Genomic DNA, 23,125 nt, shown 5'->3' on the forward strand with positions numbered 1-23,125 from the left:
GTGAACTATCATATTAAGTAAGGAATTCGGCTCTTCATCAGCCAACTCATCACAGCGGACCTAAGGCTGCCTACTGCAGCAGCACCGGGAAGATGATGTATAGATCACCTCATTCATGGACACGTGGTGCTGCACCTCCTGTAATACAATATGCACGTATGAAATACATTTGGTATTTTATTAAGTAAACAAAGCAATTACCAGTGCACATTTTAAGCAGCAAAAAGAAAAGAAGCACCTCAGACTTTCATACCGTAACAAAAGTTCTGTGGAAGCTGCATTTTATTTGAAAATCCACCCATTTTTGCGAACATACATTTTAATATTTTAAACAAAAATAGAATCTGCAGAGACAATGCAGCAAGTATGCTTAATTCATGTACAGAATTGCTTTCATATCATTGACTATCCTTCCAAAGGCCCCACTCCACCCAAAAGTTATGATGTATTTACACAAAGCACCGATCAACAGTGCTACTTTAATTCTTCGTTAACTAAATACCCACTAGACATATGCAAGGAAACTACTTCCCCTTTTTTACTTTTAAAAGGTACGTGATCATAAACATGGCACTAGCCAAATGAAAAGGCTTCCCCCCCAGCACACATCACCTCGATTTTATTTTTTATTTTTATTTTTTTTTTTACAGAAAAGAAGGAAAGTCTTAAAGTGAAAGCAATTCCTCACATTCATTTTGGAAAGGCCTTATAATGTCAAATGTAAAAATAATGACATGCCAAGCACAAAGCAATAAAGTTCCTTCCCATCGCACTAATGCTGAATTAAAAATGTAGTGCTTCTTCTAGTCAGTTAACTGTTCCCTTGCAAAATCCTAGGCACAGAATTGACTATAAGGATTAATGCATTTTACAGCTCTTCCCTAATTCCCATATATACTGAGAATTCATTAGATTCAGACCTTTAAAATATTTAGTGCTCTGTATGTCAGCTGAAAAGCATTCTGAATCAGATTCATTCTTTGTGGATAAAAATCAGACATACTGTATACATCCATACTCATTTTCATAAGGAGTGTTTTTTGATACAATATTAATGTTAAATTGATAATCATAAATAAATACAAACAATAATACATAAGGAATGTCTACTGCAAACTGAATATATCATTTTTTTTAAAAAAAAAGTTAATTTCCATTACTGCTGTGCCTACATTTGTGAGGACTGAAGAAAAGGTAACTGCAGAATTAAGAGTTAGGACTTGACCCTCCCCTGCCCGAAGTCTTGTTTCGAGTTACAGTAAAGGACTCGTCTCCATTCCGGACAGCATTTCCAAACACCAATCTCTATTTCCAGAATAAAGGCTTCTCTTCGTGTGTTACCGATTATGGATATTATTAGAAGCTGAAAGTATTGACATGTTAGTCACCAGGACAAAAAAAAAAAATAGATCTTAAGTCTTAATTCATGGCAATTCTTGGCTTTGTATTGTATATTGATGTTTTCTTATGGAGATGTCCCAGGTTCCTTCATTGGTCTTCATCATTTCACTGCATCATTTAATGGAAGAGGAGAGTTTGAGAAACTGAAGTTCATTTTTTCCTGGAAGTGGGGGTTTACTGGTGAGCACATCTTTTTGGAAACGTTCCTTTCTCTTCCATCTAACACAGTTACATAAACTGAATCTGGAAAGATTAAAAACCCTTGTGTTAACATCCAACAGAAATAGGACTTCACTATAAACCTGCGTCGTCTTCAAATATTTCCATTCTTCAAATGCCCAACCTACCCCAACATCTGAAATTTTGAACAGAAACAAAAATTTTACAAAATCGGGGCCAGAAAACAACCAAACGCCATCCGGATGTTTTTCCGACTACAGCAGCCTTTGGAACATCCCTTTGCATTAAGCTGGTCTAACCAACAATAAACCCCTCCTTATCCCTGCTATAGTGTCACCAGCAGCAGCATAACACAGACCAACATCACGAGGAAGAGAACTCAACGTCACTTTTCTCGCTGAACCAGAGGAAGCGCACAAAGGAAAGCAGAAGCCGTGTGCAATAAAGCCTACTCTTTCTTTACGCCACGTATGCTTCAATTTTTTCATGTCTTCACTCAGTGTAGTATTTAATTCCCATCTGCCCCGATTGATAAAAAGGAACAGAAGAACGTCAGCGCACGTCTGTACCAAAATTTCACCCTCACACACATGAAACCAAGTATCTCCTCCTGCATCAAGTGACCTCTTGGGCCAAGCATTCTGGTGAAGCGTGGGAGCAGACTGCCAGCAGCAGTCAGGTGTCTGCCGATAACCACGAACCCCAAACCGGTAAATACCGGGTAGCACCGGTTCCTTCTCCCCGGCTGCAGCAAAGTACCACATGTGCTGGCTCCTGCAGTTCTGCAAGGAACTATCAAACTTGATTTCCAATGGACTGAAGCAAAATGACTTCATTGGGCCTTTAAACTGCTGCAGTTAAGTATACCAAGTTTCCACGTCACTTCCACAATGCTTCCAACTCAACATGACTTGTTTCTATTTTCTTCAGAAACACTTCTAGTCACGTTAATAAAACTTGAATTAGAACTTTAATTTTGTTCTATATCACAAAAAAACCAGCATCTCCCCAGAATAATGGACAATACCTAAGTTGTTCTACAAGAAATCCTGGAGAGAGAGCTCTGCAAAGGGATCCTTTCCTGAGGCTCTGTGAGGACTCTGACTGGAAGGGCTGGATGCTGCAGACAGCTAGTAGGAAAGACGACAGAGAAAGGGAAAGAAAAAGAAAAAAGGTCTCAGAATGACAGAATATGAAAGCTGAACGTGTAATGAAAGGACAAGGGGAGGTTAAGAGGCAAACTTGGCAGAAATCAACTATTAGAGCAAGGTGTTTGGTCACATGGAAAACAGAAAGCCTCTTCAATGGTTGGTGTAATGCAGAAACAAGCTGGACACGACCCTCCAGAAAGGGAACTGTAGCTGGCATTTGCCGAATAAGCAGACAACCTCACACTGTCACAGCGGCGTTCTTCAGAAGAAGATACAAACCACGAAGCCTGACACTCCTGTGAGCAGGTTAGCGCTCTCCCTGCTTTACTGGCAAAACTATGTACTGGCAGGGAGAGACAAGGCTGGGGGTCTGGCCAAGCGTGGCAGCTCTCCAGATGCCTTCTCCAGAAGAAATAGCTCTCAGCATCTTTTCCCTCTCAAAATAGGATGTGTATAAAAAGAAGCTGGAGAGCAGACAATGAATAATTGTCAATTTGGGGCCTAGAAGGAGAACATGGGACATATTCTGGAGCTAGGAAAAAAAAAATAGATGAGAGTTTATCAGTTGCTGCCATTTTAGGTGAGAACTGAAGGCCGAGACTGATAGTCTATACTATCTATACTAACAAAAATCATCTTATAGCCACGTATTTAAAGCACCACACTACAAATTCAGCCATATAAAGCATACAATTTACAAGTAGGTAATATTGGCATTCCGGCTGCTATTGCTGGAAGAGACCAATAATCTGCTGGCTGTAACTGCAGGATTATCTGCTATTTGTCAATTTATTTATTTTTTAGCCCTTTTCCTTCTTTGTTGGTGCTTTCCCAGTTCTAAATGGTGCTTTATTCAACTCTGCCCTCCTCCCTCATAGAGCTTGCATGGTTTTGCAGTTACAAATAAAACAGTCAACATTCTCCATTTCAGATTCCATCACTGTACCAATTTACTCCTAATCGAGTCACTAATCACCAGTGCATACTTGCACTTCACACCCATCGCAAAAAACATCGTACAAAGATGTATTTCCTTTGGAAACACTGAATGCCTGCACACCTATGCATGACAGGGAACATGCTTATGGGAACTGCTTGCACAAGTGCCCAGAATGTAAATATTGCCATTGCAAATTTAAGTTTTTCACATTAATGTTTATCTCAGAAACCAGGTGGGGAGGAAGAATTCTTTTAGGATCAATACTGGGTTAGAATCTTTCTCTCTCCCCCAAAACCCCACTCCCAGTGTGGCACTCAGATCCAGTCCCCATAAACAGATCATGGAAGAGTCATGAGACAGAATGGGAAGTGCTTGAGAAGCAGTTTCAGGATGTCAGAATTCCCCTTTTAAACTCAGTTCTTCCCTTTGGAAAGCCGCAGCTCACACATCCCACCACTCTCCAGGATTTGAGCCAGACTAATGACAAAGTCCAACAGAGTCCTGACTGCAGGAAGGCACACCTGCTGCAACATGGTTTCATGAGACATTCCCCCTCTCCATGGTCAAATGGCTCAAAGTCACATATTTAAAGTCCCATTCAATTGAGCTAGTGAATCTCCAATTGGTATCAAGTCCAAAGCAATGTCCCAGTTTGAAAGCAGTGTGGAAGACCCGTAGGTTTAGAGCTCTGTCATTTGTGCATCATCAGCACGTAACCAGAAACAGACATAAAATTTCAGGAAGCCTGTTCAGGTTAAATACCAGGGGAAAAAAAACCAAAACTTGACAATGCTACTTCCTAGATACCACAGCCAAATTCAGACAAGACACAGTATCTTACAGTAAGAGAGCTATTTTAACAAGATTCCTCTAATTATTAAAAAGGAGGCCTGTAAAAAATGTGGAAAATATGGTTAGACAGTTTCCTACACAGCATCTATGCAGAATACTGTTTATATCTGAAAACCAGAGCCTACCGTAGCAGTTTCTAAGAAGCATTTAAAGCAACAGCAGCGGCCATCAGTTTTTCTTGTGCTAATGCATATTGAACCATGGATTTAGCCTCCTGACTGCCCAGCGCTCGTGTGATCTGAAATGCAATGTACCATGCTGGATCAGACCCGAAGCTTAGTCTCACCCCAACAGCAGTCGTCACTTCTTGCTGCTTCCAGAGACAAAACCTCCCCGGCGTCACAGTAAGACAGAACAACTCACCCACAAGTGAGTGCTGTGCCGATTCCCATCATTACCTAGATACTGGTTTCTCATTAAACAAGTCTGTCAAGCTGGTTTAGCATATATTTTAGGATTAATGTGCCAAAAGGAGCACCTGTATAATCCACCTTCTGGCATAAGGCTGTCCTGAACTTCATAGCCTGTTCTTCCACAGTTTCAAATAAAAAAAACTCAAACAAACCCCAAAACCAAACCACCCCCTCCACCCCCCTGAACCAACATACTACTTTGTACATTTACTTATTCTTCATCATCACCAGGCCATCGCTCCTACTACTTTTTCTGTACAGTTCAGTGCCGTTAACAACTGCAGTGGTACAATGCCAGCAATAGGCAGAGTAATTTATTCTATTTTAAATCTTCAAATTTTTACTACCTAGCTGCTTCCTCTCCTACGGCTACGTCCTTTTGGGGGCAATCAGACCAGAATATGTAACACAAAGGCACGCCATGGATTTGTCAGTATTGTACCATTTTGTATTAGCCAAAAAGATAATGGTTTTGGTGGCGGTGAACATTCAAGCACTGCTGCTGCGCATGACGACACTCAGGTCTTACAATGGGGTAGTTACTGTAGAGCATTCAGATCTGGCTTGTCTGAAGTGTTTTGCGTTTGCTGTATTGCATCGCTCTGCTACTCTTTAACCTCATCTGGACCACTGATTCAGCCCATCCCTTCCTCACACACACACACTCTCCTTCCCGACAGCTAAAATGTAATTGCACAATTCTGACCATTCTCACTGTTATGATACATACTGTTTTGCAGTGAGGAAAGCCTGCTATTTTATCATGATGAAAACTATTCTTTTCCTTTCTCAAGCGGGAAATACTGACCCTAATGCAAGATAAGAGATTTCAAAGAAAAAAGGTACACACGAGTTTCTTTTAAAACTATGAAAAATTTCTGCACCTAGAATTTCAAAGAAGCATCTGCTCTAGTTTCACTCTCGATTGTTGCAAATTACTTTGCCATTAAAAAAAACCCCAAACTACCCTTGCTTTTGATAGCAACAATTAGAAATAAAATTGCATGCATGTAAACAGAACACTTGAAAGAAGCAAAACAGGTATGTCTAGAGGTAGGAAAAGTATATTTATAAAGACAAATCCTTAAGAGTATCAAGTTAGGAACACCAGTTTAAATTATAAAGAAACCGGACAACATTGGGATGCCTACTGTACCAGCCTGTACACAAAGCAGGAGTTCCCAACATGCTACAACTCCACAATATAATTTTTTGGCAACACCTTCTTATCTGACATTATGCTTTTAAGTACCTTCAAGTTTCTTTGCCGTAGACAGCCACCAAACTCTATCAGGAGACTTGAGGTAAGTGATATAACCTGATACTTTAAACATAAATATTAAGAACAGTTTACTGTTTGGCAGTGATGACATCATAGACAAAAGTTGTGTTAGAATAATGGTATTGAGTGATCCACATGGGATGTAGGCACTTTGAATTGCATGCCTTTCAGACAATCGTTATTCATTCTTTAAGATTTGTTTACTTACCCCAAGAACACACATTTTTATTTCTTTATTTCCATTTCTGGCACAACAGGAGTATGAACTAAATCTAAACAGACAAATACGCCCTCAGAAGAACCTCAAGACTAGGCATACGGTAAATTTAGTGTAGTAATACTGTAATTGCCCTCCGTGGCTGTAAGTTAAATGCCATCTCCACTGCACACAGGGAAGAAGCTCTCGCATGCAGGCTTTGTTTCATTTCAGTTACTTTATTGATGTCAGAGGCCTAAAAACTCAAACACCTGCAAGCAACGCAGACTGTGTGTCTCAGGGAGAACCCTTCCTGGTCACACAGCAAATGCTGACTCAAAGAGTGTGTTTTCTATCAAATTAATTCTCACAGGAGCCAAACTTGTGAGATAAGCACAACAAACAGAGCTCTCCACACCTCACTTGTGACTAATTCCTCTTTCTCCTGTTACGACAGCAGCTGGGATTCTACCTAGACCAAGCCCTGCAATGTCAAATGGAGCAGAAAGTCTCACCTAGCTATTCAGACCTACCTACATCTGTTTATAACTGAATTAGGCAGGCAGGTGGATTTATTATTTTTTTAAAAGGAAAATTCAAAATAGATATTTTGGGAATTGCAGAAAAAAACCCCTCCTTAAGAATCCTTTAACTTGTTCTGTATTTAAGAAGTGTCATAAACACATTTTTTTCCCTTGAAATAGCATCAAACCCATGTGAAAGATACCGAATCACTTGTCTTAAATGACAGTGAATGTCCAAAAGCAGCTCTCAGAAGTCCAGGAGAAAGTAAATTGAAAACTGCATTTCTAGCTAAAGAAATCTAACAGCGTCCTTTCAGATAAAGTCTTTAAAAAAAAAAAAAAATCTGTTTTAGCAAAGAGAGTGGACATACCACTTGCTAGCAGCACGCAACACAGCCTCTCCTGTTAAAGCATCAGATTCAGGCATTGGAGAAAGCTTTAAAGCTCTTTTCCTTTCCAAGCTACTACTGAATTCTTTTCCCTCCACACTCCAGTCCCAAAAACACACTTACACCAACACATCCTTAAATGAATTTATACATCTGTGTTTTTAAACAGTCACCTATAAAGACTGTTTATACTCTTTACAGTAAGCTCAAAATACAGTCCTAATATATGATATTTTTCTAATAAAGTCACAACGTATAGTGTAAACTTTGACAAAGAAACATTTGACTACTAAGTAAAACCACGCTGTTAACACTGGAGTCCCAATCTGCCGGCTGAACTTGGCTCTGCCTCTACGTACAGTTTGCAAACTCAAAGTCTTAATGATCTCAATATTTTCTGAAAATCTTATGGAGGTGTTCAAGGTTGTCCATCCCCGCTCCTCCCTTTTTTTTTTTTAAATGTTTTTCCTACTGCAAAAAACTCTTTTCAGATGGCTATTGGGTTAAAAGAGTGAGTTCAGATAAAAATTTCCCAGTGACAGAATTTTGCAAAACAAACAATAATAGTCAAGTATTTAACTCCACTATTGACAAAGTCAGTTCTTCTCAATGTTCAGAGTAACCCTTCAGCGCACTCTTTTATTCTGGTACATTAGGTAACGAATCTATACGCGATATATCACGAGAAGCAGAAAAGCAGGTGATTTAAGGAACACTCCATTTAACATAACACCTTCCTTAACAGGGAAAGGCCAGTGAGATTTCTATAGCTACGGAGTATCTTCACCATGCTGTAAATATCATCTGCCGCAAAAACTTGGAGGAACGCAAAGACCTTTGGAGAACGCGACAGTTAGAACTAGGTGAACGCGCCGTGTGGCTCCTGCAGAGCGGACAGTACTAACAACCAGGTGTTGGGTTGAAGTTTCACCAAGCTTCATACCAAGTTCTTTTCAAACTCATCTGTGACCGTCACAGACTTAGAGGGTTAAACACCCTGTTTGTCCCCTGCTACATGCTGTCATCTAAGCACACAGCTTGCACTTAGAAGAGTTTACAGCTACTGCCAGGCTTGGTTACTTTATAATCTAACACTTAAGTGTAACGGGTCATAGTACAGTGCCACATGTAGCCGTAACAGTGCAATCTCACACAGCCACACTTGAAGGTAAAGCAGCAGAGAAAGTGAACTTTGGGGAAGCAGCCTGTCTTCAGCAAACAGCACAGATATTAACTATTCCCATCCTTTCCCTGAAGCATTGAGGATAACCTCAGTCATATTCCCAGAAAATCAATGCCTTAAAACGCTCTCCTCTGCTTCTGTAAAACAAACCTGTTGCTGCCAGCCTGGATATAAGAAGCCAGGAAGAAGCAATCCTCACATGAACTACCGGGCTTGTGCAATACATTTGTCCAACACAAGGAAATATTAAAATACTTTTACAGAAACCAAGCCAGCTGTAATTTGTTCCTAGCACCAATTATTCTGAATGTACCCACCTGTGCTCCCGGTACAGGGCCAAAAGGGTTTGGTGGCCTCATGACTGGCTGACTGTATATTAAAGTTGGCTGTGTCATTACTGGTATGCCTCCCATCTGTGATGGCTGAAAAAAACCAGACAACATCAAATCACACACAGCATTACTTCACTGCATATATTTAAATAAATTAAATTAGTAAATTTTGGTCATATTTGGTATATGCAATCATGTAAGTTCTTTCTACAGTTTTCTCAAAGGTTATGAGAAAAGAACGTTAAAGCCTTTTTGAGGAATACTCTAGATAACAACTGAGCTCATTTAATCTCTTGCTGCAGAGATCAGAAACACTTAGATACTTGTTTAAGCACAACCATTTGTGCTGGTCCTCTGGCACCCAAAACTGAGGTCTGACAGTATTTCCCTGTCTGCCCTCACAAGCATGAGAGCAGTTTTACAGATATCAACGCAGAGCCGACAGTTCGAGAAAAACTGAAAACTGAGAACTATACGTACAGTTAATGTTAAGTCATTATGCAATCAAAGTCTAGAGTGGTTAAGCCAAGTTAAGAGTTTAACATATATTGATGGTCTTAAAAGTCAGGTTTTATTTATTTTACGTAGACGCCCATCTCTGGCGCTGCTTTTGGCACTCCCCTCAGGCTTGGGTTGACACCCAGCAGCAGTCCTGCTGAAGCAATCTCCATTCCAAGCAGCTTTTCCCTGACTAATCCTGGTGGTACTCCTATCATACCAACCAGCTGGTTGGGCAATCGCACAGCAAACCCGTTCAAGAAACCGACCCTGATAAAAACACTCTACAAAAAAGTTAAAAATAACTGCTGGTGCAATGAAGCAGCCAAGGAATGCTGAGGTACTCACGAAATTGCAAGTCCCAGTATCTATAGCACCTACTACAGCTTTACTAAAGGTAGTTTAACCACAACAACTTTGCACAGAACATACTACAGGAGTTCATGGATAGGTAATGGGAAACATGATACTCTCCCAAAAGACCCTCAGGAACACAGTTGGTCTATCTGCAGTTCACTTATTGAGCATATACAAATTATAAACCATTACTCTAATTTGATCATATGAGGATACATTTAGCTTATTTTTGTTATACTAATCTGTGAGCCATTTAACAGAATAATTGTTCCCTCTCCTTTTATTCACCCAGCAAAGCTGTGCTACATCAAAACCATATTAATAAAGAAGAGTTAAGCCATATCATTTCAGAAATATTTTAAACTTTAAGATAGAAACAAAAATTTGAACAACTTTTCAGAGCAACGAGCAGCAAGGTCAAGTTTCTGTCAAAAGCCTTCCAGTACTGGTGTGTCACTAAGAGATTCAATTCTCAACCAACACTGCAACACATGGCATCGACCATTACAGATACCTTTTGCTGAGGCTGGGAGCAAGTATTTAAAGGAAGGTTTCTCTCCACCAGTAAAACATTCCTGTGGTGAATGTACTTGCATGACACTTATTTCTACACCAATAAAGCCCACTGAGAATTAACAGTCTTAATTTTAAAAAGTTTATGAAAAACTAAGTCAGGTAAGAAAGGGCAGACTTAATTCCAGACAAAAACTAGTCAAGTAGTTCAGAAAACCAGGACTTAATGATCTGGTGAAAAATAACCCAATAGAAGCTGAAATTCAGTCTTCAGTAAAATAGGTCAGAAAACAACTGCTACCAAACTATAAGTAATCAAATGGTATACGGCATCTGACTTCCGAGTTGCAGGAGTTCCACTCACCATCCCATAGCCCATCATTCCCGTTGGCGTCGTGGCAGGATACGCCATTACAGGTGGTGCCTGGTGCGAAAAACAGGAGTGAACTGAGAGGAGAAGAGATCAGCTGCACACTGGTAAGACATTGCCTTCTAAGGGTCAACTGCAGCATTTCGCTTATTATGAATGTAGCAAAGAATAAATAGGACTTGCAGTCTTGTGTTAAGAGTGTATCCAAATTATTTCAGATGGAATACAATACCTAGGCTGAAGGTTCTAGGCGATCTTGGCAAATCTGTAATTATGTATTTGCTTTTAACCTGTTAGGATTCTGGCTGACTAAACTAAACTGCAAATATCATTCTCTCAGCATCCTGTTTAAAGAAGAGAGTAGGAGACACAGAGAAGTGAGAGAGAACATTCAGGAAGCAGAAGCATTTTTTTTAATCTTGTGAAGAATGTACTTGTATTTCAAAATCAGAAGTAAGGGTACACAAGGATTCTTAAGAGAGAATTTTAATGACTGAAAGACCAAATTACCATTGCTTCTGCTGATATTACCGGAATTCTCTTCTCTTTAGCCAGGATGTACACACTATGGGGATTCTCCTACCATGCTTCAATCCAAATTCAACTCTAACATGAATATCCAACTTGCATTCCCTCTCACTCATCCCCTCAGTACAGTGAATTTGAACAGGCTAAAAGTCCTCTTAGTACTTTTCAGATACATTTATATTACCCTTAACCTAAGTTAACTTTTATGAAGTTCCAGTAAGAGTGCTGTCAACAGACAAAACCTGGGGTGAAGCTATGTTTTGTAAAAAACTTGGCAACACGTACATAGAAAAACAGCTGATAACTCTTAGAAAGAAGAGTATTTTAAAGAGAGTTCTTCATATCCCTACCGTATTCTTTGTTCTACATTTTCATTATGCACTTCCTAATTTAGTATTAACTCTTACAAGGATAAAAAAAGGGATTTTTTTTTCAGACTATAAATCGGTGCTTATAAATATTTAGATAACTTGCTGTCTATCCACTCCACCTCCTATTAGTCTCTCCTTTAAGAAAAAAGTCCAAGTTTCATGCTGTTGCTGTGGGGATTACTATTCACGACAAGACAAAGACCATATGCATTTCTTGGTACACAGAGATAATTGATACAGAAAAAGAGGGAAGTGACAAAATATTAATACTGGATTAATTAAAGGAGATAAATTGTAACATCAAGAATAGGACAGCTGCAAAGCTGCTTTTGAATTCAGTTCTAAGGTATCAGCTGCCTTTTCATAGGTAGTAGCCAGTGTCAGTGGCATTTCAATTGCCATCAGATCAGATTTCCCTGGTCAAGCATTATCTAGACTGTGTGCTGTTCACAAAACCGGCAAAACTATCCTGAAAATAACTTTTTTTTTGTTTTGCTTGTGTATTCACACCTACACACACAAACATGCTGACTAAATTTATTTTTGAGTGCTCAAGTATGGACCTACCATCCTTTAGTTAGAGTTATCCTGCAATAGAAACAGAATACAGGGAAAGACCAATATCACTGTTGACATAAAGGAAAAAATCCTTTGAAATGAAAGTCTGCATTCCTCAGACAGCAAGCGCAGGTTACTGCTTGCCCTTTGTAAACTGTCAGCATGGATTTTCTTTTTCCATATGAGTATTAATGACATATTGGTCTCTACCCACTAAAAAAAAAAAGTTTAAAAAAAAAATCAAGATCTACCATAAACGTGGATAAAGTGCCAAGTATCACAGAAGCCCGTGAGGTTTCATGCAGTTATTCAAACACAAACATTTTTATCTTCATTCAAAATTCACCAAGTGCATTAAAGGCAGCACAGACACACACCCCAGCTCTCTGGCAGCAAATGGTACAGTTTAAAGCAAGGAAAAATAATCTTGGTATTTCCCATGCCATCATTCGAGTCAAGAGCCTGCAGACCACCTATGAAGTTCATATATGCTAGGAAAAGCTCAATTTTTGGCACACCAAAGATTTTAAAATGAGAAATGTGTAAATAGCAAGAAGGTTATGAGATTCTGCAACAGCAGTGGTTAATATCAGCATGCCAGTCGATTGCAAAAAGGCTGTGGGTTGTTTCACTTACGTATTGTGGAAAATGCATGCCATTCTGTATTTCCCAGGGAGAACAATTACATAATGCAATAACACTGGATTAGAAGCAAATACTTACACAACAGAATATACACAGATAGCATTTTAGTTCACAAATACGTTAAATGTTTCCCCCAACACATTCTTGTAATTCAAGTCATTTACTGAGACAACATACACCTGCGATACTGTCATCATTGTGAGGTTTGTAATTGTTTTGCATAGTCCATTTATTTGGTATATGCCTTTTTTCCAAAGACAAGAAAGCCTTATTTTCAAAGGCATATTTATTTAGCAAGCAGCAGCAACAATAAATAGACCAGCAGAGGAAAACAAACTCCCGCCCCCACCCCCGATTATTTCCGTTTCAAGGTTTTCGTGTTAATAGAACAGTTTCACAGGAGGAGAAGCATCTCAACAGTTTCTCTAAGTAATAAAAGCTGTTAAATGTAATGACTTATCACAAGAAGATGTATATACAAGATATGAGTTATTAAACAGATTCAAGCACACAAGTAAACTCAAACCACCAGTCATTAAAGCAGGTGAGTAGTTACAGTTTCCTCAATATCTACACACCCTCCAGAAAGGTCCAGAAACATTTCTCCCTACGTAAATGTAATGAGTTTCTAAGGGACATGCAGCAGGGAAGAGGTGGGGGATCCAGGGAGACAAGCTGTCTCTTTCCGAATCCACAACATTGTATTATTACTCTGTGGATTCAACCTCCTCCTGTCAGTTACAGAGTCAGATGCAATAAATCCTCCAGGCGGTTTGTTACCTGATCTCTCCACGTACAGTTCGCCAGGTCATTGGTAAAAGGGTGAGTAGGATTCACATGCAAAAGTGTTCTGTTAGCATGGTGAAAGCTACTCATGTAAAGTCTTAACTTTTTTTTTTTTTGACCTGTAATTAAGGGCCCTCGCTCTACACGCTGCCCCAAAATCCTTGCCAATACTACCTGCTACAGTAGACACTATGAAGTTGATCACCAAAACTGACACGTATTAAAAACAATTGCACACATCAGGGCAGGAAAGCAATAGTTACGTACATTAAGAAACCTATAGCCCACATCACTGCACAGACACCTCTGCAAGCATCAAGAGGATTAATCTCTCGGCCCGTTCTTGCCCCCTGAACATGCTGAGTTGAAATGTACACATACGTGACGTATCAGTGCACCTGAAGAACATACTTCTCACACTTCTACTTTTCTAGATTGCAAAGTGCCCCCCCCCTTACCACTGGAATTCAGAGTTTCATGTCAGTTGAGTAAACCATGAAGGCTGCTGACTTGCCATGAGAGAGGCTGGTCAAACACTACTGACCTGGCTTATGCTAAACCTGCACGGGTCACATCACAAACTATTTACTAGAGCCACACAGCTAAGGAAAACAAATACAAGCAGTACACATCTCAAACTAACCACTTCTTCAGTTCTCTCCTACCCTTTTACTGCAACTATAGCTCACTTTCAAATTTCTCCATTATACATCAGCCTGCATCTCTTATGTTTCAGGGAACTCACTATTTTAAAATGAGTGTTTGCTTACCAACGTCGGAGCATTCCATGCAGTTGTAGGTGCAATCTTGGGTTGCCAGTTGGAACCACCTGTCAGTTTCTTTTCACCTGGCTGAGTCCAGTTTACATCACTTCAAATAAATTTTTTTAAGAGTTGTTAGAAAACATTGGGGTTTGTTTTTTTTTTGGTTTTTTTTTACAAAACTCCCTCAGGTAAACAATGTTTCCTCTTGGAAATGTGGCTTCTTTTGTTAGTGAAGAAGCTCATTTAGCAAAGGAGTTGATAAAAGGTCTCTGACAGCTTGTTTTGGCTAGGCAAAGTAAGGTAAGATGTTCCACATGAGCCACCTCACTTTATCTAATCTCAGTCAAGTTCCCCAGTATAGGTAAGTTAGTCCAGCTGACTTTCCTTGGGTCAAGATAGTTTAGTTAGGATAACTGCATACTAGATTTCTGAATGATTTCAGAGTTGGCACAGATCGTCCCGGTAAGCCTGAAATTTGCTAATCGCATTCTCAGTTTTGCTGCTATTCTAGAACACGCCCTGCTTTAAAATTCACTTCTCTAAAGGTCAACCACAAGTCAGAGGTGGTAGTTTCACAATTTTTAATACAGCCCTGCACACACTCAGATCACACAAAGTATTTATGAAGTGTGCTAAGATCACCTACAAAGAAACATTTTGATGAACTCATTTCCTAAAAATACACAAAGCCTGAAAGGAATCAGAGACAGGAGGACATCTTGCCTGCTCTTATCACTGTCACTACCACTCAGTCTACAGCCACCTTCCAACAGCTCTCAACAACCTTGTATGAGAAACAATGTACAATCCAAACACACTCTGAAGGTTAACATTGTGTTGGTACACACAGGTTAGAACCTGTACTTTCATAAAAATTCACTATCAAGAAAATCAAAACGCTCAACGTTTGATTAAGCGTACTTACTTTTTAGTAGTGCCATTTCCAATGCCCAAATCTGTCACAGAGTAAAAAAAGGTATTATTGACTTTCTAGTAATTTAAAAGAATTAAGTAAGTGTTTATATGTTAGTGGTTCAATACTTACTGCCTACGAGGTTGGCTAAAGATGAATCCAGATCATCTGATACTAATTTGTTAGGTGGTACTTTGGCAACTGGAAGACTCTGGTTTTGAGAGGCCACTGTTGGTTTCAGGAGACCACCTAGCTCATCAAAGCCTTGGAATGATAAACACAAAAGTAGTGATTTGAATCACGGGCCTCCCATGAGTGTTGTGACATTCAATTAAACAAACAGCAAGTTCAACACTACGGTTAAAATACAAAATTTAACCTAGTGATGCTACACTATACAAGAAGGATAAAACTTACCATGCCTCTTAATAAAGGAGATAGTTACCACACAAAGGAGGTTTCACTTTACTAGTTTAACCTACGTGGCATCCATTTTACATGGAACAGATTCGCAATGACAGCAAAGCAATGAAATTGTAAAACAAAATAAAGAAGAAATACCTAAAGTATTTCAGTCTTATAAAAACACTTATGTATTTGCTTTTAGCGAATTACTGCTTTGCCCAAAAAGAATCCGATGTCAAGAGTTCAATATCAAAAGAACAGAAAGTATTTAACTTTCCAGATGCTGAAAAGAAGAGTAGTAGCTATGACTACAATCCAAATTAACTGTGTACGTTTTGATAATTTATCATTTTTTGAAATAACTTTAACATCAAAAGAGTAACATGTAGGCAAAGTAGTGCCAAAAATGAGTTGCAGAGATATATAAAATTAAGATGCAGTTTATCTCTTCTGACCATACTCTACAAATACAGACTTAATCTCAGTTGACAGCATGTAAAAGTAAAGGCTGTTCACTGTGTGAAGATTCAATGCACAAAATATTTAAAGTGAAGGAAATCAATGTAAACATTTCAGCAGGGTGCACAAAGAAACAGTATGTAAGGAAAAATTATCTGCTTAATAAAGAAAATCTGGATTACGAACGCCGTTATTGACCTTTTAAAGTCAGCTTTCTTTTCTTCAGCTGGAACACTATCACAGCAGTACAAGTAAATACAGATTATGAAATTTATACCTCAAGAAGTTAAAAGGACATATGTCATCTATTTTAGTAAGTGTCTTACCACCAGAATCTAGGACAACATTAGAAGATTTGTTTCCAAACACAGACTCAAAGTCAACATTAAGGCCAGCTGATGGCTGTGGTTGAGCAACAGGAGACGGAGTGAACCCTGTGGGGAAAAAGAAAGAAGTTGAATGTTTCCATACAGCATTTCCCATGAATCCACCTTCTTTATGCAAGACAAGCCAAATAAATATGTAGATTATTTAAGTACTTGCAGAAAGACTAGGAATACCTCAAAGGTCCATGTTACACCCTGACACTGGAAAAACATGTAAGAGAAACAGCTGGAAACAGTTTATTTGAAATTTATTTGGAGTTACTCCTCCAAAGAGAGGTTTCATCTCAAAAACTGGACAGACAGGCCATAAAAGACACTCCTGCCCCCAGCTGCTAAATCTCTGGACTACCCATTCACATCTTCCTTATTCTGTTACCAAATACTTACAATAAAATTATTGAAGAAATAATCCCCACGCTTCTCCAGGAAAAGAAGCTGGTTGGGTACAGAATCTGTTGCCAGATTGCCTGCCTGAAGATTATTCCCTCCATGTTTTATATTAGTTGAGCAGTTCTCTTAGATACAACTAGAATAAGAACCAAACTATCCCAAGGTGCCTGACTGGTAACGCCTTTGATTAGACTTTTAATACCAATAATTTTTATAGTGCTTGCTTAGTTATTTTTGAACACACATTTTGCAGGTGACCATGTTTTGCAGGTACATTTCTAGTAATTACGGCAAGATACGGGGAGTTAAAGCCATGTTTCAACTCCTATTCCTGTCTGAACTTACTCCATTTGTCTCCTATGTATCTGTAAAGCAGTGTTCTCCAAACACACAATTTTTTTTTCAATACTGTGAAAATTTATTGTAGTACAAAGCATTGCATATGATGTTCGGCAGTATTGATAGTTCAGTAATATGGAAGCGAATACTGATTTGTTTCTAAAATTGTGTTTTACATATGATCACACACACAAGCGTGCATGCACATCTTGATATTCAGGCAATTACAGAAGTAATTATCACTTTATATGAAAAGCACCAAAAAAATGCAATGCCATCTTGAAAACTAGCTCTTCTGGTTTCTAAGAGAAATTTTGATGATACAGAGAAATAAAAGAAAAGGATCAGAAATACTTCAGCACTAAAACATTGCAATGAGCGGAAATAACTGATGAAGAATACTTCTTGGATTTCATTTAGCACCTCATTTCAATCTTACTGTTTTCTTGAAGTCAGTCATATTTCACCTAAAAAATTAATAACTACAGGATGCTATCCTTGAAAATAAACTCCACAGAAAAAACAAATTTGGATTACTTGTTCCTTCCTATTTGTCTTAAAAGGAACATACAACTCATAACTCAAAAGCATCCATCACTAAGAATTCAAACAATGTACTTTTCATTAAAAATTAACCAAAGAAAACAGCATACAGCAAAACATGGGAAGCAGTAATGTGTGAAAAGATAAGGAGTAAATAATCAACAAAACAAAATGAGTATCTTTATGACAAGTATACCGTCAAGTTGTAACAAGCCATTTCAGAGACTCTGAACTGCAGATAGGAATTCCTTTGATGGGATGTCCTGCAACTCTTAAAACGGTGCCTGTACTAATAGAACACTTGACTTACAATAGCTCATGTTTTTCTTTGGAAAAAGGCCTTAACTGAAACAAGCTGAGTTTCCTGCCCTCATATTCTAAGGAAGTTTCAGGCTTTATGAAGCTAACAAGATGAGATGAGCCAGAAGACAAAACAATACATAGGACTCCTTTGAGTCAGCCTCTGAAAAAGATCAAATCCTACTCCTAATATCAACCACCAGCCCACGGCATTTTGTCTAACATGGATGTTTTGAAAGGTGCAAAGGTCGGTATTTTTAATGGGGTTCCTTTGAGAGAATAAACCAACAAGACTTGACAGAAACTAATCATCCTGCTTTTTGGATATGGAGCAAAGGGAAAGAGTCATACGTAGTGTTTAACCTTGCATTAAATGACTCCAGCTAATTTCTGTTCAAAGACACTAAACCAAAATGTGACTTCATGGTGCTTTTAAGAACTAACTCTTCCACAAACCATTTATTGAATGTATTCCTAAACCTTGCATAGCAAGAATGTTAACACTCCCTGTTCAATCTGGTTTAGACAGATTATCATCTGTCACAGTCCACAGCCTGTCCAGCAACTGTCAGGATGGTATTCTAGAGTCAGCATCAGTACTGGGTTACTATACAGGTGTTACACAGCTGCACATATGATTAGCTAGTAGCTTAATGCAGCTGATACCTCTTTCTCACATTCTGTTGCAAAGCTTTGTACTAGTTTAGTGCACTGTTTAAGAGTAACATATCGACAAAAATGCCATAAGCAGCAAGAACATCCCAATCCCTTTATCTTAAAAGCAATGAGGTAGAGTAAGATGAGAAGACACTTAGAACATGCCAGTCTTGTGTGTGGCATGCAGCAACATGTGAACTACAAGAGATCCTGAAATGGGGAGATACTCATTTCATGTTTAGACTAAACAAGCCTTAGTTTAGCACAAACTGAAAAATATGTACCATTTGTGACAACACACCTAGCACAAGCACATGAATAAAAGTTGGAGCCACTATAATAATGCACTTCTGTAGCCAATATACCTACTAGTTCTAGGCACACAACACATTCAAATTCCGTGTTTGTGGTAAGGCTGTATCCCATTACCTACCTCCAAATAGACCAGCTACAGAAGAAGGCTCATTGCGGAAATGAGAAGCATTAAGGTAAGCTTGAGGACCACAAAAAGAATCTGATAAAGCATATTACACAAGAGAGAAAACCAGGAAAGGAGAAGAGGAAGAGTTACAGAAAGAGAACCAAGATATACTGTTTATCTGCTATTCAAAAATTTAATTTCAGGTCAGTCTATAAACCCATGTATACTCTAACAACATAGAACCAATGGAATGAAATCAATACACATCAGACATACAGTAAGAAACAAGTTTACATGATCTATAAACACAAAAGGGGAAAAGCATGGGTTCAAAGTTACAACTATATTAGGATAAACACTCTTATTATTTCAAGCAAATGCCATGTTTTACACCCTTAAAAGAAATGAGTGTAAAAGCTTCAAGGCATTTTTCTTATACCTGAAGTATAAGGATACAGCCCAATAGTGGATTCATATTTGGTTGCCACAAAGGGATTTAGTGCAGTAAATGGATTGTAATGATCTAAAGAACCAGAAAGAGTTATTTTACATCCACATTATCGTAGCACCTTGTTTGTGCTACAGCTAAAACTGCATTTACATTTCAAGTATCAATCTGTCAGGTGGTCACACTTTGGTTCTAGATATATCTTTAGAGAAGGAGACGTCAGAAAGGAATGCAATGTATCAATGCCACCTACTCCAGCGACTTCAGGGCTGTCGAGTGGTGAATACCAGCACAAACCAGTCGGTGCCACAAAAACCCACCAGGCTCATTATTCATGCCCTGCACTGCCGCAACTTTTTCATGACTGCAGAACAAATTATACAGAGGAAACCAATCTGATTGAATAATAATCCTACTTAAAAAAAAGCCGTGTTTCAAATAATCATTCTACATTCACATGAACCATACAAATTTTATTGGAAGCATGGGAAAGACTGTTTAGAAGCACAGGCCAGATTATTACGCAGTAGTACCAGCTTAAAGTATTTGTATACTACTGCCTCAGCCAACTAATCCTCCCTGGGAATTACTGAGAGAAGTTAACAGCAAGAGTTCTTGTACTTGATCTTGCTTGTTTTTTTCTTTCCACTAATCAAAGACAAGCTATGAAATCAGTTAACTAAGGGGACAAAGTGCAGGAGGTATTAATATCTCTAAAGAGATTCCTTCATTTTATCTCTGGTAACAAGTATCAGACATATCAAAGATTTCTTATAAAAGAGACTGGATTATTCTGTGATCAGTTCTAGCGGGGTTCAACCTGCAAAAAGGAAACCAGTGGTGCAGTGCAATTGTCTTTAAACCTAGATTTGCACAAGAACAGAACTGACATGTAATTAATTGATTTTTAGTCTATGAAAGCTAACTTAAATCTTCATATTGAAAAGTAATCAAATTACGATGTAGCTGCATCAACAGGAATGTCAAAGGGATTTCTAATGACAGCCACGCTGAATCACCTCCAAAATAAGATTTCAACAGGTTTAAAAAGGTGACTCATTAGTTTATTGCCTAGTAGGTAAACAGCATGAGTAGATCACACACCAGAACATGCATGGCTTTATCAGTTTGGTTAATGCCCACATGATTGGGGGAAAAACATGCACGATCAAAAAATTAGATTAAGCTTCTGTGTTTAAAAAGAACACTTAAACCTAAGGAACAATAAAGTATCATTTTGTTTTCATTCTCAGGCATATGTAGTATTTTACCCTAAAATTCCCAAACATAACAGACTTTGTGTAAAACTGCACTCAAGCAACTGCTTTAACTGTAAGTAAATTCCTTTACATCAGGTAGAATCCCACCTACATAGCCAAGCAAGGATTTTAACACCATTTTCATGGCACAATTACTAAATCGGTTCTAACATAGCACTAAATCAGCCCCAAATGACCAGCTTTTAGTTTTTGAAAGGCCCCACAAATACACTTTAGAAACTGAAATAATGTTAAAATTTTTAGGAAATAGGAAATGAGTTGAAAATGGTACTTTACCAACAAACATTTCATGTGTGGGTGTCCTACTGGTGAAAGTAGATACATCAGAAGACACAGACAGATGAGCAGCATCATTAGTTTTTGTTAGGAAAGGATTTAGGTTTGGAATGGCATCATCAACACTATCAACAGTAGCAGAAAAAGGATCTGTTCAATTCCAGAGAGCAAGAGAAAGAAGAAAAGGGAGATGGATTTAGTTACATGCTGCTTCCTAGGTATAGAAGAGTAAGAGTTAAGAGGAGTCCAGGAAGTTTAGTTTTCTCCTGATGTCTCTAAACTTGGATGACCTAGCTAACTGTTTAATTTTCAAATTGTCCAGAATTATCCGTTCTCTGCTCAAGAAAAATACTACAGATACTAGCTACACATTTACTATTTTTTTTTAACTTAATACCATCTTGATCTTATAAAGTGTGCTTCTTCCATAGTGTGTTTTATACTGAAAATTAGTGTGTTATTCCTCTTTAAAGACGATCACTTTTTGCTTCACTCCGTCACGGTCCTGACACTTGCAACAAATTCTCTGGCATGGAGACTGCCTCTTAGCATAACAGAGCCCCAGATGCTAAGTGAGGATTTGATGCAACACCATCCTGAGGACAGCTTTAAAACCTGAACAAACAAAAACAATGGAGCTGTAATTTTCCTTCTTCGTTAAACTGTGCTTATGGGCGGGGAGGGGGTGTGTGTGTGTGTTTGTTTTTGTTTTTTTTTTTTTCCTGGGCATCATGAAATTTTCAAGAGCTATGAATACATTGAGGACAAAAGCACTTTCCTTACTACCTAGGGCATCAGGAGCAACAAGCTTGTTGTGGATATGCTGTTAGCTGCAAGCAAGCATATCTTCCTCTGCTTTGAGGGGCAACAGCCAGTGAGCAGTGACGAAGAAAGCGTTCCTTATTAAAAAACAGACCATACTGGGGAATGAAGGAAACATGGATCTACGTGAGTGCCTTCCTGAGGCATATAGGAGAGTGTTGAGGTTTCCGGAGGATAGATACAATTGCCAAGCTGAAATACTCCTGTACTCCAGGATCCAACAGATAAACAGGAGAGGAAAGGCAGCTACAATACTTGCTGACAGAAGGAGCTGTGGTTTAGCTGTCTGGCTTCAAAGCACACTAGTCCTTGATGGAAAACTCAAGAACTCACTAGTGAGAGCAGCAACAGTTGCATCTAGCTCTATTTGTTTTATCACAGTGCCTAGAACCACAACTTACTCTTCTAGGCAAAACCACTACAGAGAAATGTCTTAATAATAATTATAGGAGAGATTTCTTGAGCACTTCAGTTTTGGCTTTTCTTTTTTTTTTGTTTGTGTGTGGTTGTGTTTGTTTTTTGGGGTTTTTTTTGTTAAACCTGGTTAGATTACCGATTTATCCACAACTCTTGTAAATACTACCGTGCAGCAGTTTAAAGTGTAAGTTATTTTCTCTCCCTGAATCTGACCTCCTGATTGTTAGCTCTAAATCCCACACAGCTTGATAACAGGTAGATTTCAGTCACATGCAAGTCCTAAAGAAAATGAAATTTTAAAGCCATAACTGCATTATTCTTTGCAGGCTTAATACATGCTTTGATTTCCTGCAAGGTCAAGACATCTTATTCAGTAAGACCTGATTTCTCTCCCAAATTGCTTGCCTACATTACAAGAATGAGTTAAGTATCTTAAAAAGCCTTTTTCTAAATCATTCGGTCAGCAAAATGACAGCATCAAACACTGAATAAAGGATAAGCAGAATAAACTAATACAGTATTTGCAATACGCAACAGCAACACAAAACTTTGTGTTGTCTTACATATGGTTTAGATAGTAATATTGCCACCTAATGTACTTGTGGACATGCCAATCAGCCAGTCACCTGAAAACGAGTCCTTGCTTTCAGGTACTGCTTAAAACTGTTGCCTGCTTCAAATGCTATTCTAGAAGCTGTAGAACAAACAGATCTGGCAATAAAACAGGGCAGATTATCCCTTAATCAGCTCCTGCTTGCTTTTTCTGTTGCTGCTTCACATTCTTCTGATTCTATTGGTTCTCCTTGTAATTGGAAGAAGTCCAAACAGATAGGCCA

General features: G+C 38.6%; 1 protein-coding gene across 5 annotated transcripts in view; it reads right to left on the reverse strand.

Annotated features, from left to right (window-relative positions):
- Positions 1–245: 245 nt before the first annotated feature.
- Positions 246–23,125, reverse strand: part of PICALM (phosphatidylinositol binding clathrin assembly protein) — a 71,483-nt gene continuing 48,603 nt past the window's right edge. The window contains exons 13-24 of one of the 5 annotated variants that reach the window (XM_054818934.1): positions 21,051–21,200; positions 19,486–19,569; positions 19,059–19,139; positions 16,337–16,444; positions 15,279–15,410; positions 15,159–15,189; positions 14,240–14,339; positions 12,675–12,698; positions 10,576–10,635; positions 8,829–8,933; positions 2,609–2,711; positions 246–1,644 (exon numbers count right to left, since the gene is read on the reverse strand). In XM_054818934.1, the coding sequence (XP_054674909.1) occupies positions 2,619–2,711; positions 8,829–8,933; positions 10,576–10,635; positions 12,675–12,698; positions 14,240–14,339; positions 15,159–15,189; positions 15,279–15,410; positions 16,337–16,444; positions 19,059–19,139; positions 19,486–19,569; positions 21,051–21,200 (968 nt within the window). In that variant the 3' untranslated portion in view covers positions 246–1,644; positions 2,609–2,618. The remainder of the gene's footprint in view (positions 1,645–2,608; positions 2,712–8,828; positions 8,934–10,575; positions 10,636–12,674; positions 12,699–14,239; positions 14,340–15,158; positions 15,190–15,278; positions 15,411–16,336; positions 16,445–19,058; positions 19,140–19,485; positions 19,570–21,050; positions 21,201–23,125) is intronic. The other 4 variants (XM_054818903.1, XM_054818914.1, XM_054818908.1 and 1 more) reach the window with 4 other exon arrangements.

This window comes from Grus americana, chromosome 1 (genome assembly GCF_028858705.1).
Source record: "Grus americana isolate bGruAme1 chromosome 1, bGruAme1.mat, whole genome shotgun sequence".
Classification (NCBI taxonomy): Eukaryota; Metazoa; Chordata; class Aves; order Gruiformes; family Gruidae; genus Grus; species Grus americana.